This window comes from Mycetomoellerius zeteki, unplaced genomic scaffold (genome assembly GCF_001594055.1).
Source record: "Mycetomoellerius zeteki isolate Tzet28-1 unplaced genomic scaffold, Tzet1.0 scaffold158, whole genome shotgun sequence".
Classification (NCBI taxonomy): Eukaryota; Metazoa; Arthropoda; class Insecta; order Hymenoptera; family Formicidae; genus Mycetomoellerius; species Mycetomoellerius zeteki.
The window spans coordinates 971,930-988,130 of record NW_017256532.1 but is presented as its reverse complement, the minus strand read 5'-3'; the positions used below and the strand labels follow the sequence as shown (position 1 = coordinate 988,130).

Here is a 16,201-nt window from a genome sequence, read left to right as displayed (position 1 = left end):
ACTGGATCATGTCTAATCGTATTATCATTAAAATTCATATCGGTTTTTTTTTTAAAAGATTGAACGGATTTGTAAATGTAACCATGTAATCGTAAATCGACTCTATTTGGACTACTATTGAAAATTGCGAGTCACATCCGTGCGGTTGCAATTGCACGAGTTAGAATCGGATTGCGAGTGCGAATCATTACTACTGCGAGTTTCACAACGTTGACTGTTCGAATCACATTCGTGCGATTGTGTGCAGTTGCATGAGCTAGAATAGGACTGTGAGTCCGAATCGTTGCTACTGCAAGTTTCAAAGCTGGCTGTTCGAAATATTTCTCGTCGAAGATCGTCCTTTATGTCTGATCGTTTATCGGCGGACGACAAGTAATCCAAAAGGTCAGCAACAATTTCTCGACGTGGTCTGTTGAAAAATGTACCTACAACCTCGTGAATATCGATGAGCGGCTGCTTCGATAGGACGTGCCTGCGAGAGCGATTTTAATGACGTATCATTAATCTCCAACGATATTCTCGTCACGTATCAAATATTATAATTGGCGTTTCGCGTTTTTTATAAAATTGTTATTAGGGAAGAGACACAAATTGAATATAAAAATTCTACACTGTGATACACACATGAAAAAAAATAGTTCACCGAAATATCTAAAAGATATAGACCAGAAAATAATTTTGCTGGACCGTTAAAATAATTATACAGAACGCTTAAATTAAATTGCTAAAATGTTAAAATATTTTGCATTATCATCATGCTTGAGCGTTCTATATAATTATTTTGATGGTCCAACAAAATTATTTTCAGATCTGTATCTGAATAAAATTTTAGATACATCAGCAAAACTATGTAAATTCGAATATGTAGATACATATATTTCGTTGGATCATTAAAATATATAAAACGCTTAAAAGTTGATAACTTTGCTACAAAAAATGTTGGCATTCTAGCAACCAGTTTAAACGTCCTATATAATTATTATATAATTTTGATGATCCAAACAAAATTAATTTCAGATCCGTGTTTATATATTATACTAAATTTTTAGATATTTCAACAAAATCGTTTTTTCCGTGTATATATTTTTCTGACGTAATTATAAAATATTAAATGCGAGTGTACCTCAATAAAATACCGACCAGACCTCTGATTTCAGGGTGTGATTTAAAGTAAATTTCGTTTTCCTTTCGAGTCGTCATTTTCATTTTGTTCAAAGCTTGTTTCTGATCTCTCGTTAGAGCGCCCACGTCGTAATTTTGCATGCCGTGCGGTGGATCCGCAGGATGAAAAGCGTTTCGGGCTTTAAAAGGCCGGTTAGACATAATGATCACCGAAATATCTCTTGACAAGGGAGTTCGCTAACGAAGCATGCTTGTCACGCGTAATATCTCCAGTATGTCAAATTTCAAATTATTACTTCGTATAATATTTTTTTGCATTTGTTCATGCGCAAATCGCGCGATACGACGCGACGAGGTCCGTAAAATGCAGAAGTGACTTGACCGACAAAAAAAATTTGACGCATATAAATTAGCTTTTGTTTTAACGCGAAATAACATACACGAATCTGCACACACGCGACGCTACGGCACGGCATAAATATTGATGCAATCTATGACAGCGATATCCAGGCGATGACTCACGTCATGTCCATGTATACTTGCGAAGATTAGCTAACTATAAGCCTTTCTAGTTAACAGCTTTATGTGGAAAACTCAAGATGAATAGGCACATATATATACGTTAAAAATACATAGAACGTTAATTCTAATAATAGAGACAAGTATAAAAATCGATTTAACAAAAATGATATTTTAATACAAATTTTAATGCAATAATATTTTTATACAAATAATTGCGATTAAAGTATAATAACATAATATATCGATAACGTTATGTCTCGCACATATAGAATGAGAGATTATAGTATATTTTTTTTCTTTATGCTCGCAGAGGACGTATATAGAAAAAATATTATCAGTTCAAATTTACGCTTTAATCGCGTTTTTAAATTGTTTGCATTTTGTTACGTAAATGCTGGTCATGGATATATTTTCGTTTTGATAGATTCCCTGAGTCGAATATCTCTCTACAATTTTACATATGAATTTATTTCCAGATCGTGTTCCTGCATTCTAAAATAACATAGTTTCTCGGTTTTCTCTAAAACAATATTCGGCTTGCCCTATTTATAAAATATTTCGAATTAGTATTATAACAAATCGTATTTATATACATTTTAATTACTATATATATTTAATTAATAATCGAGTGACAAATTAGTTGTCATTTTAATCTTTCTATTTCTTCTGTATTACATATTCGACGTTTATTCTTTATTACATTTTTATAAATATCTGATCCTGATATTATATGGTTGACTCAAGAGAACTATGATGAGTCTCTTTTTCTTTTTTTGCCGTGTTGCATCGCGAATTGGAACATTAAATCAATATGTCATTAATAAGTAGGCTCGTAGGCCGTTGCTTATCAATTCCGCGCGATGTTATTGCACTATCGAGAGGATATCGTGATTTGAGATAATTTCTCCTAGCAAGTCCTATTTATTGTTAAACTGACTTGTTTATTTTTCCATAATTGACTAGATATTAGAATGTTTATGTACGGAAAGAACGATTTTGTTGAAAATCTAAAAATTTAGCCACATACAGATCTGAAAATAATTTTGTTGGACGATCAAAATAATTACATACACTGAAAAAATGTATTAAATTTTAATAAATCTTGTTTGAAAAGTACCGACTAAATATTTACTAAATATACAAATATATTTTTTGGTACCAAGCCATTAATTTTATTTAATTTTTATTGAGTAAATATTTATTATTTTAAATAAAGTTTAGTTGGTACTGTTCAAATAAATATTTATTAAAATTTAATATATTTTTTCTCAGTGAAGGAATCTTAAGCATGATGAGCAGATTTTCCTGCAAAAAGTTTTGATGTTCTGCAGATAGAAAAATATATACTACACGATATGCAAATAATAATTACTTCTTTTAAATATTTCAAAAGTTCATATACCTGTAAATCTATCATAAGTTCATCACAAGTATTAAATTTATACAAACTATATTCTAAACCTTAATAAGTTTAATATTTTAATCAAGATTATTAAATTAAAACAAATTCTATTTGAATATATTATAAAATCGGTTTTTCGATAAATTCTTTTATATTCTTCAAAAGAAAACAAATTCTTGTTTTCTTTTGAGTAACATAATAATGAATTTGTCTAAAATTTGTATAAGTATTCTATTTTAATATTATTGTATTATCAAAAATACACTTTTTATTAAAGATAACTGTTACTTAAAAGTAAGAAAGTAAATTGAGTTATCACTTTTTTTTAGCAATAAAACAATATTTTTCTGTGTAGCAACCAGTTTGTGTATCGTACATGATTATTTTAACAAAATTATTTTTAGACCTGTATTTACCTAAATTTTTAGATACTTTAATAAAATCATTCCTTCCGTGTAACGTCTGTGATATTTACACGAGAACCTTCCCATCTACCTAATACTAGGTACAAAAATGACATTCGGTAGAAAGTAAAGAATATCTCCCGAGTATTTTGCAGTTATATTTCAACCTGTTAGCACAGGAGGCGAGGTTTTCCCGCAAGAGGAGAGAATCACGTTCTTATTGCGTCTTTCCATGGTGCGGAAGATCGCTTGCAAAAAGTGCCCGCCGCTGATGTATCTTCCGCGTTGTACACTAACAGGTTAATATTCTACACGTTGTAAAACAAAAAAGATAATACGAGCGCGCGGGGGCGAGTGATGGCGCGTCGCGAATACGGTAATTAAAATGCCCCGACAGGAAACGACGTCGCGCCACGACTCCTTTATTATCCTACCGCGCGACGACGCCACGTACCCGAGTTTTTCTGCGACTCATCGCTCAGTTCGCGGCATCGGATATTGCGGCGGCAACGTCGTTGATTTTTTTATTCCTTCTTTTCCTCGAGATGGGGGTTTTCTACGGGTTGCGCAAGAAAATAATGCAAATGCCCGCGAGCGTACAATTTGCGCGAACTAGCAGGAGGAACTATCGTCGCCGCGCGATTACGTAACCGTTGTATGACAATAGAAGGAATATCCCATGATTTTCTACGCTGCGGTTGCGGTTGATAAGAACTTGATCCATCACGCATGTATTTTTTTCGACTGTCCAAGTCAATTCTAAATCGCGCCAAGTCATTGGTTTGCTTCTACGAGATTGTTGCGATAATCTCAGGCTTCTTCTTGACGCATCGCAACTTCAACAAGTTGACGAGTTTCCGTCGTTGTTTCTTGTGGGTAGCGAACATCAGAAGCCACAGAATCGGCCATATTAGCCGGCATATCTTCATCACCACGAGCTTGTTCAGGCAAGCGAAGAGCAAGCCGAAAAACCACGGTGCACCCATCAATAGGTACATCTGCAAGAAGAGGAAGTACTTTTTCCTGAGGGCGTTGGACTGATTCCTCGTCGCTATCTCTGTGCTTTGTTGTATTCGTATAATCTTGTACGTGGTGAACACGAATAGCACATTGTTTTTCATGGGTAGGCCGAAGAAATATAAGTTCACCACGTAGTTCGGTCCGTCATGATAACGGCGGTAATTCGGCTTAAATGGTAGGTCCTCCGGGATGCCAGGGCAAAATTCCAAGATGATGGCGACGACGGCGGGTAGGAAGGCGCCGCCCCACGCGAAAACTCCGTACAGTCGGAGTCGCCTGTTCTCTTGATTCGTCTGCTTACCCGAGCTTATCATCCAGCGGAACCGCGTAATGGAAAGTGCCATATCGAAGCAGATTACGTTCAACCAGAATACCGTGGCGTTCGTGAAGTACTGCATTAGTATCCACAAGAATGTTTCCAAGTTGTCGCTCATCGAGATGCCGCACAAGTTGCAGTAGCCGAGAAACGTCAGCAAACACCCCTGCAGCAGCAGGCAGACGTTGTGGCGGAGCACCGCGCGATTGTAGATACTCCTGGCGAGTTCCGGAACAGACAGGTACACCACGACGACGATGATGGAGAGGACAACATGGGCCACGTTAGTGTCCATGTAAGTCTGAGTGCCCCAGAAGAACACGTTTCTCAGATCGCTGCAGTGATGAACAACCTGCGTTTCATCCTCCTTTGACGATACATTCGTCATGCTGAGGGTGGTGATGGTGGTGATGGTCGTCACGGTAATGATCGTCATCGTCGTCATTGTCGTCATTGTCGTGGTTTTTATTACCACTGTCGTCTCCGTCGAATTCTCTCTGTCCCGAGTCACTTCTGAGACTCCGGTTTCCGCGCATTTAATCAGCACCGTTGTACCGTTGATCATGTTTTCGATGCAATAGTCCCTCGGCGCACGAAAGATGGAATAAATGCGAGGGAGGTCGTATGGATGATATTGCGAATTGGAGTCATCCTCCTCATTATCGCTGCAGTTCAAGCCCCGCACGGACGCGATCAATGTGGTAATCTGCCGCGGACGTTGGGCGATTGTTCGCCAAGTATCGTGCGTGGTGTAGTTGAGCTTGTCCGGTTCCTCGTGGACGCACTCTAGATCTTCGTTGAACGCGTAACCGGCGACGCAGCATTTCTTCGACGCGCCTGATCGATGCACGACCTCCGAATGAACCGGACGGGCCGCGATCGAGACCAGGTGTAGCAGAAGAATCGTGATGGACGATGACAAGTGCATACTGACACACCCGATGCCTCACGTCCTCGCACTGACCGACCGTGTCCGGAGACTTCGGAGTGTTACGATCACGGACGTGTCTTCCCGGCATTTGACAAGTCGGAAACAATCGGGGACTGACGATGTCTTGCCGGCGCAGTATCGCCGCCGTGATTTTTCTTTCATTTCTCTGGATGACGCAGCCACGCCAGACATACGAACGTTTATCGCGCGATGGTAGTAGACAGGTTCCAACACAGACAATTATCGTGGCTGCGAACCATGGACAATACATGCGCTCAATTTTCACAACATGACCACTATTTCCAGTAAAATCGATGAAACTTACGGAAACGAGAGTCTGATTGAATCTTTGAATCTTTCAATCGACGCGTTGCGTAACGTATTGTTATAAAAGCGATTGATGGAGACAGGAAGGGAAGTGTTGCTTGACTGTGTTGCTGAATTTTCCATTTCTTGAACAAATATTCAAAAAGTCTTTCAGTCTTTTCACATAATATAAGAATTTAATGAAATATTAAAAATAAGTTTGTAATTAAATTAGTAATTAATGTGTACACTGAAAGAAATGATCTTGCAGTTATAGTGGAAAATTATTTAGATACAAGAAATGAGTTAAAATGGATAAGTGACTAGCAAGCACTGCGATATTATATATATTTTATGTCTAATCAATATAAATGACAGAGATAGAATTTATATCTGAACCATTATTGTCAAATTCATTCAGACGGTCTCTCTGTAATGTTCAATCAGGTAATAGTGATTGTGATTCATATTTAGCAGTGATTTATATTTGATTATGACCTAAATTTTTTTGCATATATTGTTAAAATATTGTGCTATGAATTCTACTCGTATGATACATAATTTTCTACCAGACACAAAAAAAAGCGATAATTCTAGCTGGAGCAGCAAAATATTTTTTTGCATGTAAGCATTCCTGAATTTTTCAGATTTTTTAACCGTACAGTTTTCTTTAAATAATATTCTAAAATAGCTTAAAATCTTATTAAGAGAAAAGAAGGATTTAATTATAAACAAAATATATTAATTTTGAAGAGTTATATGGATATAAAAGAATGGAATTTAAAGAACATTTTGAAATAAAAAAAAATGAAGTTTTACTGTATCATTTTTGTGTAAGAGTATGACATGTTCATTAATTCTCTTTAAATGATGTCACATTAGTAAAAATGTGGCAACGTCGTTTCCACCAGAATTTTCAATATCTAAATTAAATTTAAATAATAATATAAACAATTTTTCTTCAATATTTTTCACATATAAATATTCATTTTTATTATCAAAAAATTAAATTTCATTCATTATTTATTTTTTAGAAGATAGCAATTTGCATTTTGCTCCTTTGTGCTCTAGTGTTAAGATAAGGAAAATCACGTTATTCCCTCTATTTAAAAAAAAACTGGAGAACCTCCTTAAAAATAATACGATGTTTTTCTAATAAAATGCTTCTATTGAATTTATGTGAAGCTATTATATTTTAATCCATATATTTAAATCATTACGCTTAATTAATCCATATATTTAAAACATTACGATTGATTTAGTATCAGGTTTATGTAGCTTTATTAGATTTAAATCAAATAAGAGAATCCTATTTTTGTTCGAAATGGATCTTGGTGCTTAATAATATTTACATATATGTAGGTAAATTTATAAATACATTTATCAGTTGTATAAACCGCTGATTCAATTGTCGGATTTGAAATGCATTCATAAACTGAAGTTGGAAATAACACAAATTACATAATCGTTAATTGAATAATGGAAAATTTATTTTATAAATATACGTATAAATATAAATATTAAAGTACTGAGAGATCCGCGACAAAAATAGGATTTTTTCTATTATTTAATTTATATTTCTCAATTTAATTTTTTCATTTATAATTGTTTAATAGATTTTAAATAAAAATTTAAAATATAATAAAATTGCATGGAAACTAAATTATATGAGAATGGTGTGTTATATAATATATACTTTTTACTCGATGTTTAATAAAAATTTATTAGACCCCCCTTATCAAATTTTTTATAAAAACGTAATGAAATTATAAATAAAATCACACGAATTTTTAATAAATAATTTAAAAATAGCAATATTCTGATTGTGTGGATTATATGATGTAGATCTGAAATAAATATTATTTAAATCACGCGCGATATTAGTTATAGGCGTAATTGTATACTTCGTTGCAGGTTTCCCGTGCGAATTGTTTGCAAAGTGCAGACTATTCGCGACGTAGTACAGCGCGGCATAGTTGACGCTATCGATTTTACGACCAATTAATCGCGAGACACAAAGGATTTTTCGTATATTTATGTGACACAGCATGCATCTGTCTCGAACGCGCGTCAATCATGTCGACGTGTGCGTGCTGAACGTGCAAAGAGTTTCCTCCTGGCGTCGTACGTTTCTCTGTTCGGGGAAGAGCTGAAAGCGCTTAACGTCACGAACAGTGCGATTGTTGCAGGCAATAAATAAATCCCCATCTTGATCCTTCGCGGACGCGGCGAGGATACCGGTACAGCTGCGAAATGGCGGAAACCTCCGCGACACGTGAAGGTGAACGCCGTGGAAGGGGGACAAGGACGAGAAAAAGGTAGGGTGATACAACTGGAGTGGTGCGTAGTAACGAACGTAACTATTGTTGGTGGTAGCTGTGAAGAGACCGTCGACGGCGTCGACTTGAATCGCGATCCTCTCGAGAAAATTGCAAGTCGCGAGACCGAGTCTTACGAAATTATTACCGCTAATCAGGCGTGAGATTAGGTTTATGCGATTATCCTATTTGCGCGTAAAAAGTGCATTTATTTTTTCTGGAATTGGGTTGGAAATGTCTATAATAATGTAGGTTCACCACATAAATAAATTGATTATAAATATATTATGAACATGAAAGTATTTGGGAAGCATAAATATATACACACACACACATATATATATATATACATATACTGGCAGGTATAAATACAATAATTAAATGGTAATAATTTATTATTTTATTTTGTATTATATGAAACGTTAATATGCAATTGACAATTGACATAGTAACCAATAATCGATAGTTGACGATCCGTCGGCTATGTTATATAAAATGTTATTTGCTCCAGAAAATTTTTTTTTAGTAATTATTCATATGTTCCTTTTCTCATTTTGCTTTTTTTCATTGTTTTCTCTAAAAAATTATATGTATATTTTTAATTTTAATCTTGCTAAGTTACATGCGGTCGATACTACTGTAACCTCAGCTTCAACATATAGGATATCGATGCTAGATGACGCCAGACTCTCAAAGAATTCACGGTCGGTAAATTTAAATAAGTGATTGTCTTCCATTTTGTTCCAGTTCTTCACAGTAGTGCGTTTAAATTTAAATTATTCTCGGAATCAGATACAAAATTGCAATTTAGCCAACAAAGGGTGAGTACCATTAAATATTTACCGTACTTGAAATAGATGTGAAACAATTATAAAAGCAGCGTAAAACGACCGGTTTCTCGCGAATCTTGCTTTTGGTTTATAACTTTCATTCTACATTGTTCCAATTTGAACAATCAGTTACAGCCGTGTTAGAAGAATTAAGACTATTATTATTAATATTAATATTAAGAGCTAAGCGATTTTGCGCTTCGTCAACTCAAAAGATTCGAGAATATGTTAACGCTGCCGATGGCGATGGACGAATAAAAATGCTTTTAAAAAGCTATTGTATTGTTTGATTGTTTCCCATTTTGCCCAAGTCGTAGTTTTCTATATGTAAAAATTACTAAGCTCACAAAAATTCAAAAGATAAGAGACCTTTTGAAAATAGAGCTTTTAAACTTTAAAACTTTTCTTTTAATTTTAATTTCGTTCATTTTCAACAAAATTACAGCTGCGTGAATTTTAAAGCTCATAGCGCTATGAACTTGTCTCGATTTAATCATTTTTATATTTTAAAATATGAATTTATAAACTTTTGAGTCATAAAAGAAAATTTTCCATATTATAACAAATACAATTTATATTTTACATTATACGCATAGGTATATAAAACATAGTTTTACGCACATCCGGTAATTATTCTTCTCACACTCGACTGTAATTGGTCAATTGCTTAAGACTTAAAACTTAGATAATGGCTTATTGTATAAAGCCCATAAGATTTTCACGGGATATATTGTATCTTTCAAAGAACGCAGACAAGACAAAATGTCATCGGACGCCCGCACCCGTAGACCACGGGGTTGTATTGTGATTATTGTGATTAGAGGCTTTATTGACACTGTCAGGACGGATACATGATAACAGTCAAGACAGCTTGGAGCAAGAGGGCTAGCAGGAGATCGATTTCTTTGATCGTTAGGTCGTTGGCAGTGCCGGTGCCGTTGTTGCATAGATTAGTCTCGCAACAGGCGGTACAGGCGTAGAGCTTGGTGCGTTCGCCGATCACGATGCACCCGGGCTCGCATTTGTTCGTGCAGTTTCTCTGGAGGGACCACGTCTTCGGACTGGAGGTCGAGTTCTCGGTGCTGGTGGTGTAGGAGAATCGCTTCACCTGCAACGCATGAGCTCATCTTACATTGTGTTTCAATTTTATAAAGTGCAGTTTTATCGAGCGTACTTCTGTGGAGCTCTCATATGAGATTTGCGCGGAAAAATTAGACGAGATAGTCACAATTACATTGCAAATCAGATGACATAGTCATAATTACATTGGAAAAGAAACCTGTTTGCTTCATCATTATACAGGGTCCGTCAAAAGTCCCGGGCCGGCTAAATATTTTGGAAAATATGCATTTTTGAGAAAAATGTTTCAGACAAAAGTTGTAGGGTTTAAAAAGACCTATTCACTGATCACATCCGCTTGACTTTGGGTGGCGCCACCAAGGTCAGGTCAAGGTCAAATTAATTTTTTTAAATGGAATACCCTATTTTTGATGCCAGAATCTAATAGCTAGTATCAAGAGCTTTTCAAAACACTATAATAAAGTTATTTTTTATTTAGTACTTTTCGAGTCAAGCGAATGTGATCAGTGAATAGGTCTTTTTAAACCCTACAACTTTTGTCTGAAACATTTTTCTCAAAAATGCATATCTTTCGAAATATTCAGCCGGTCAAGGGACTTTTGGCGGACCCTGTATAATCATCTGGATGAGTGACTTCATATACGCTATTGAGAGCTTTCATATAGCGATGTTTCTGCGTAGGAAAATTTAACAGCGGGTTTTTATACGAGGATCTATGTCACAAAGGAAAACCAATAGCTCGTATTCTATATACTTTGTTTGTACATTTTGTAGAGATGTATGATATTGAGTCTTTTCTAAAAAAAAACAAAATGGTTGCTTTTAACGCGTATGTGAATAATATCGGAAATATTAATAAATTCATGATTTATTAAGTTAGCGTGTTGAACACATATTTCTATTAAAAATTAAAATTTTTAGAGAAATTGTATTTTTTCATATTATTCCCTCGTTATATTAGAAATCAGAGGAAATTATAAATGAAATCTTTTCTATACCACCTGGCATTTCGACAATTGCTGTACTTGATAAATAAACAGCCATGATACGACGTACCTCATGCATGTAATAATTTGACCGCACAAATAAATGCTTGTTCATGAACATGATGTTTGTATGTTCAATTATATATTAATTCGCTCAGATAAACAAGGTTTAAATTATCATATAACAAGTTCGCATTAAATGCGCACGAGAATCCACCACGGACCTGTTCGTTAAAATCTCGCTTCAACCAACTCAGAGCAATTGTTTCAGAGTAACTATTCCAATTTTCCTCTGAGAATAGGTCAATCGCATCAATCACCGTTTCTACATAATATTCTGTATGAAATGTTTTGTGTATGCGAAATTATGATGCAAATCTTAATATAGAAGGATCGCTGCATTTGATGTTAATCGAGTTGTGTAAGAACGAAAGGTACAAACCTATTTCGTCTTACCATGCAGATTCTTCTGTCGTCCGTGCATTTGTGCTCGTAGTCACTGAAATTGCCACTGTTGCCAGTGATACATTTCTCACCGTGATCCATAGTGAAGCACTGATAACACCATAAGTCGTTGGCCCTTTCAGAAGCCGCATTGGTCCGATGCTCCTTTGACATTAGCTGTCCTGTTTTATTAGAAAAGTCATTCGTATTACGTACACGTGCATACATAATCGATACGAACCAATTATATCAAAAGTTCAAACGCATGGCAAAGTAGGACACTTGTATCAAAAAGTTAGCCAAAATTATTTTTTTACTAATTCTGATTTAAAATATGCTAATTATATACATACATATATATTTGTTATAAAGATTTCATATAAGTTTATCATAAAGCAAAACAGAAAAAGATATATAAAAATTAATTAATTAGATACTAATTAATTTTAATTAAAATCATATGTGTAAAAATATTTTAATAATTAGAATGGACATAATATTGCAACAAATGTAGAAAAACATATCGACCCATTATTTTGCAAATATTCAAATGTTTTAGATAGTCATCATTTATATAAAGCAAGAATGACTTTGAGAAAATTGACTTTTGGCCAACTGTTTGATATAAATAGCTCACTCTGAAACTATGGCAAATTTGTCATCGAATCATATTCCTGTGATCCAAAAATATAACTTTTAGAAACATATATTGAGAAAACTTAAAAAAAAAAAAAGAGAAAAATTATAGATTATATTCTACAAATAATTTATCTTTTATAAATTTTTTTCGCTTTTGATTCATCATATTTTTTGTGTTCGTGGATCATCAAATTTATTGAGATAAAAATATTTAAGGCAAAAAAATGCTTTTAAAGCGATTTTAATGTTAAAAAACTTCATTGTTCTGTTTTACACCAAAAGAATTGAACAACAGTTTTTTCTAAATATTTTTTCAGAGTTGCATATCTTTTTGGTACCTTTTTGATATCTTTAAAGGGGAACATAAGCTTGGACGTTTTGGTTAATTACGTTACTGCCATGTTGTCATGTCGAAATTCAGGTTTCACTAAATATTTAAATATTTCTTTTCCTTCTTACCGCCCTATTAGACAAAAATATAAAATTAGTTTTATATGATTATATGTAGAAACTACCGTGGCGCCGCCAAGCTTCCGAATAAAGTGCCTTGGTGTCAGACTCCGCCAGGACCCAACTACACCATTGATCGTAACATTATATCGTACACAATTACATTTTTATTCAAAGTATTCCACACTTACCGTTCGTAAGAGCCATCAATGTGACAAGCAGGATGCACGTGATAGGGACGTGCACATTCACGTTCATCTCGGAGGGGTCTGGCCTCGTCGCGAGTCTAAAGTAATCGTAACGACGATTCGACAATAAGTGGACGACTCACATCTTCGAGATTGCTTTCGCGCAATTTACACGCGGGTCTTACGCGGCAGTTGCGAAAAATCAACCAGATGATATCGGCGGCTGACTCCGCCATGCTGCGTCGGCGTCGGCGTCGGCGTCGACGCCTGCGTCACAGCTGCGTCGAGCTTGCTCCAGAAACCTCGAAAGTCGAAAATCAATATTCACACAACCGGCGAAAGCATTTGTCTCCACACCACGACCCACTCGACGTCAAAGCCGTTGCGTGCGCGACTCTTATGATCGCCGTTGGGATGAACCTGGAACATCACCTGAGATGAAAAATCTGAATGCATGTCCTTTCCTTCATCATCCGTTATGCAGTATGTAATTAATCTTAGCGACGAACGCGCGCAGGGGGAATTACTATTCTATCATGTTGACAACCTTAACTCTTTGCTAATCGTCGCCAGTTGTTGACGAGAGAGATGACGTATTTTGTCGTGAATGTTAAATAAAAGCACAAATATCTGCGTGATCGATAGAGGTTCCTGGAATTTCCGGGATTCGATTATGATATCACTCAATAGCATTCAACAGTCTTTAAATATAATTTTTATAAATATTCCTCTATAATTATTCGGAATTGATTTTTTTATCTAAAAAAAAAAGCAGAAGCATAATAAATTCTCTGCTTACTTAATTATTTAAAAAAAATAATTATTGGTAAAATGTAAATTTGGTGCTTTTTAAAATTTTATACGCTTTTTTAGTTTGATATATATAGTGGCGTATAATATTCTGCGTAAGTTACCTTTTTTAAATACATATATCTTGACGCTTTTTATAGGAGTGCAGGCTAGTGACATCTAGCTTAGAAAGAAGCAATATGATAAAGTATATGGTAAAATATATTATATCGCCCGGTTTTACTTAACTACTCAATATATTATCTCGAGTGAATTTTTCTAGATTATACACATTTACCCAAAGCCATTAGCTACAAAGATCCGATAATATAAATCAGCAATAATGGGAATTTCTCTCTTATCATTTTTCTAACAACCTTTTCGTGAAAATTTTATCCCTCAGTCCCTTTTTTCTTTATAGGTATATCCTAAAATGACTAGAAGCACTTTTCTCACGCGTTAGTGAGAATCATAAAGAGTCTCTTTATGTCTTTTTCGCCATTTGCAACCGCCGGCGATTTTTAATATTGTAGAGGAATATGTTTTGAAATATATTTGTTTCGCGAAATATATTTCAGAGTACGAGTCACCGCGATTCTAACATTAACGTTTCTATTTTCCGATTTTGGACGATTAAATGAGAAAATAGCTCAAGTTTGTTTGAAAGCGGATTTACCAAACTTTATAATGGATGTACATGTCCACCTGGGACAGCGTTTCGCCACTTTACTATATCCGGACAGTTGTGGTCATGCTGAATTGGTCTCACACACACAACACTTAGCGATGTCGTACCGCGACGATCTAACAATCAAAACTAACAAAGCAAAGTTCTGATTGATCTAACGTCTTGCTCACAACGTAGTACCTAGCGAATATGTCATCGTCCAACGTATTAAATAAAATTGCGGTATGTTTGACAGAAAGCTGAAGTATACCTAAAAATTTAATTATAGATATAGATTTAAAAATAATTTTATTGGATTATCAAAATAATATATAACGTGGGGCGTTCAAACTGCTTGCTAGAATGCCAAAACATTTTGCATTGTTCATGCTTGAGTTTTCTACATAATTATTTTTATGAGAGAGAGAGAGAGAGATCTAATAAAATTATTTTTATATTTATATTCATTAAAATTTTTAGATACTTTAGGAAAATTATTTTTTCCTACATTATTACACTGCTTATTGAATGTACATCATTTTTAACTTATTTTTAGCTCCAATTTCAATAACGATCATATCTTGTTTACCTTCAACGTAAATTGATCAAAACAACTTCGTTTACTCCGTTGCAAAATTACTTCTAGTGCGTCTTAATCATTTATTACGTAATGGCTGTTAGATGTAAAGAAAAGATATTTCGAACGGTACTGTAATTTGTAAGTTTCCGAACGACTAAGTTTCTTATTATAATCTTCTTTATCAAACGGTTCTTTCAGAGATTTACTTTATTACGTAATATTGCAATACGTCTTTTGTGTTTATAACTGTACGTAATCTACAGTGTAGGAAAACTTCGAAACAAATAAACAATGTATTAAACTTTTGTTTTTACAGGCAGTGAATTAATACAGAACATTAGTCCGTAAATTAAATTCTCTTTTATAGAACTTTTTTATAAGTGCATGCTTTATAAGAATTTATAAAAAATATATCTTGAATTTTTATAGCAGTTTAACGGGGCGTGAGTCAATATTAACTATACACAACTGTCAATATGTCAATATATCCATTTTTATCCGTTATTACGCGTTAAAAAAAGCAGAAAGAATTTTTTCTTTGAGATATAACATTCAATAATTTCAAGCGGTATATTCATCACAGGTCTATATTGCACCTGCACATTGCAGGGGTGAATACCCGCAGGGGAATCGATTTCAGGTTTCCCAGACAGCGGCTGTTATGACTTTTACTGGCGAATGAACCTCTTTTGATATATCAGCGAGCATTCAGTCGATGTTCAAGGAAAAAGAAACTAAAACCAAAGTAAATATGAAATGACTTGGTACGTCTATTACATAGAGTGGACAGAAACGATACTGATCGAGATATTTTTAGAACGCCACAACTTCAATGCGCCTCATTTTTTGTAAAATAACTAGGGTTGGGAAAGTTACTTTATAAATTACTTTTCAGGTTACCTTTCATGTGTTTATTATAGAAATTAAGTACAAAAGATAATACAAAATTGGAGCAAAAGTGATGAAATATAATATAAAATACCCAAACTTATTGTACTCAATTTTTATAATAAAAAGTAACTTATTATGTAACTTTCCCAACCCTGATAATAACGTACGTATTTTATCAAATTTTCAAATCTCTTATTATTTTATCGACATTTAGCTTCTATTATCATGACATAGATTTGTAAATTACCATTGTCTATTTAATAAATAATAATGCGATTATTTATATTGAATCGCGTGTCCATGATTACCTCCTTTG

General features: G+C 34.5%; 3 protein-coding genes across 3 annotated transcripts; all 3 read right to left on the bottom strand.

The window, feature by feature from the left end:
• LOC108721002 (uncharacterized) lies at nt 1-1,514 on the bottom strand. Its single transcript, XM_018445295.1, has 2 exons — nt 1,124-1,514; nt 1-472 (listed from the first exon to the last, which is right to left on the bottom strand). Exons 1-2 carry the CDS (start codon nt 1,321-1,323, stop codon nt 115-117), a joined length of 558 nt encoding a protein of 185 aa, XP_018300797.1. The 5' UTR covers nt 1,324-1,514; the 3' UTR covers nt 1-114.
• A 2,240-nt stretch (nt 1,515-3,754) lies between these two features.
• LOC108721003 (uncharacterized) lies at nt 3,755-5,726 on the bottom strand. The gene has a single exon (XM_018445296.1). It carries the CDS (start codon nt 5,712-5,714, stop codon nt 4,239-4,241), a length of 1,476 nt encoding a protein of 491 aa, XP_018300798.1. The 5' UTR covers nt 5,715-5,726; the 3' UTR covers nt 3,755-4,238.
• Nucleotides 5,727-9,835: 4,109 nt separating this feature from the next.
• LOC108720998 (uncharacterized) lies at nt 9,836-13,167 on the bottom strand. The gene is made up of 3 exons (XM_018445291.1): nt 12,962-13,167; nt 11,694-11,863; nt 9,836-10,279 (listed from the first exon to the last, which is right to left on the bottom strand). The coding sequence occupies exons 1-3, from the start codon at nt 13,026-13,028 to the stop codon at nt 10,010-10,012; spliced, it is 507 nt and encodes a 168-aa protein (XP_018300793.1). The 5' UTR covers nt 13,029-13,167; the 3' UTR covers nt 9,836-10,009.
• Between the last annotated feature and the right edge of the window lie 3,034 nt (nt 13,168-16,201).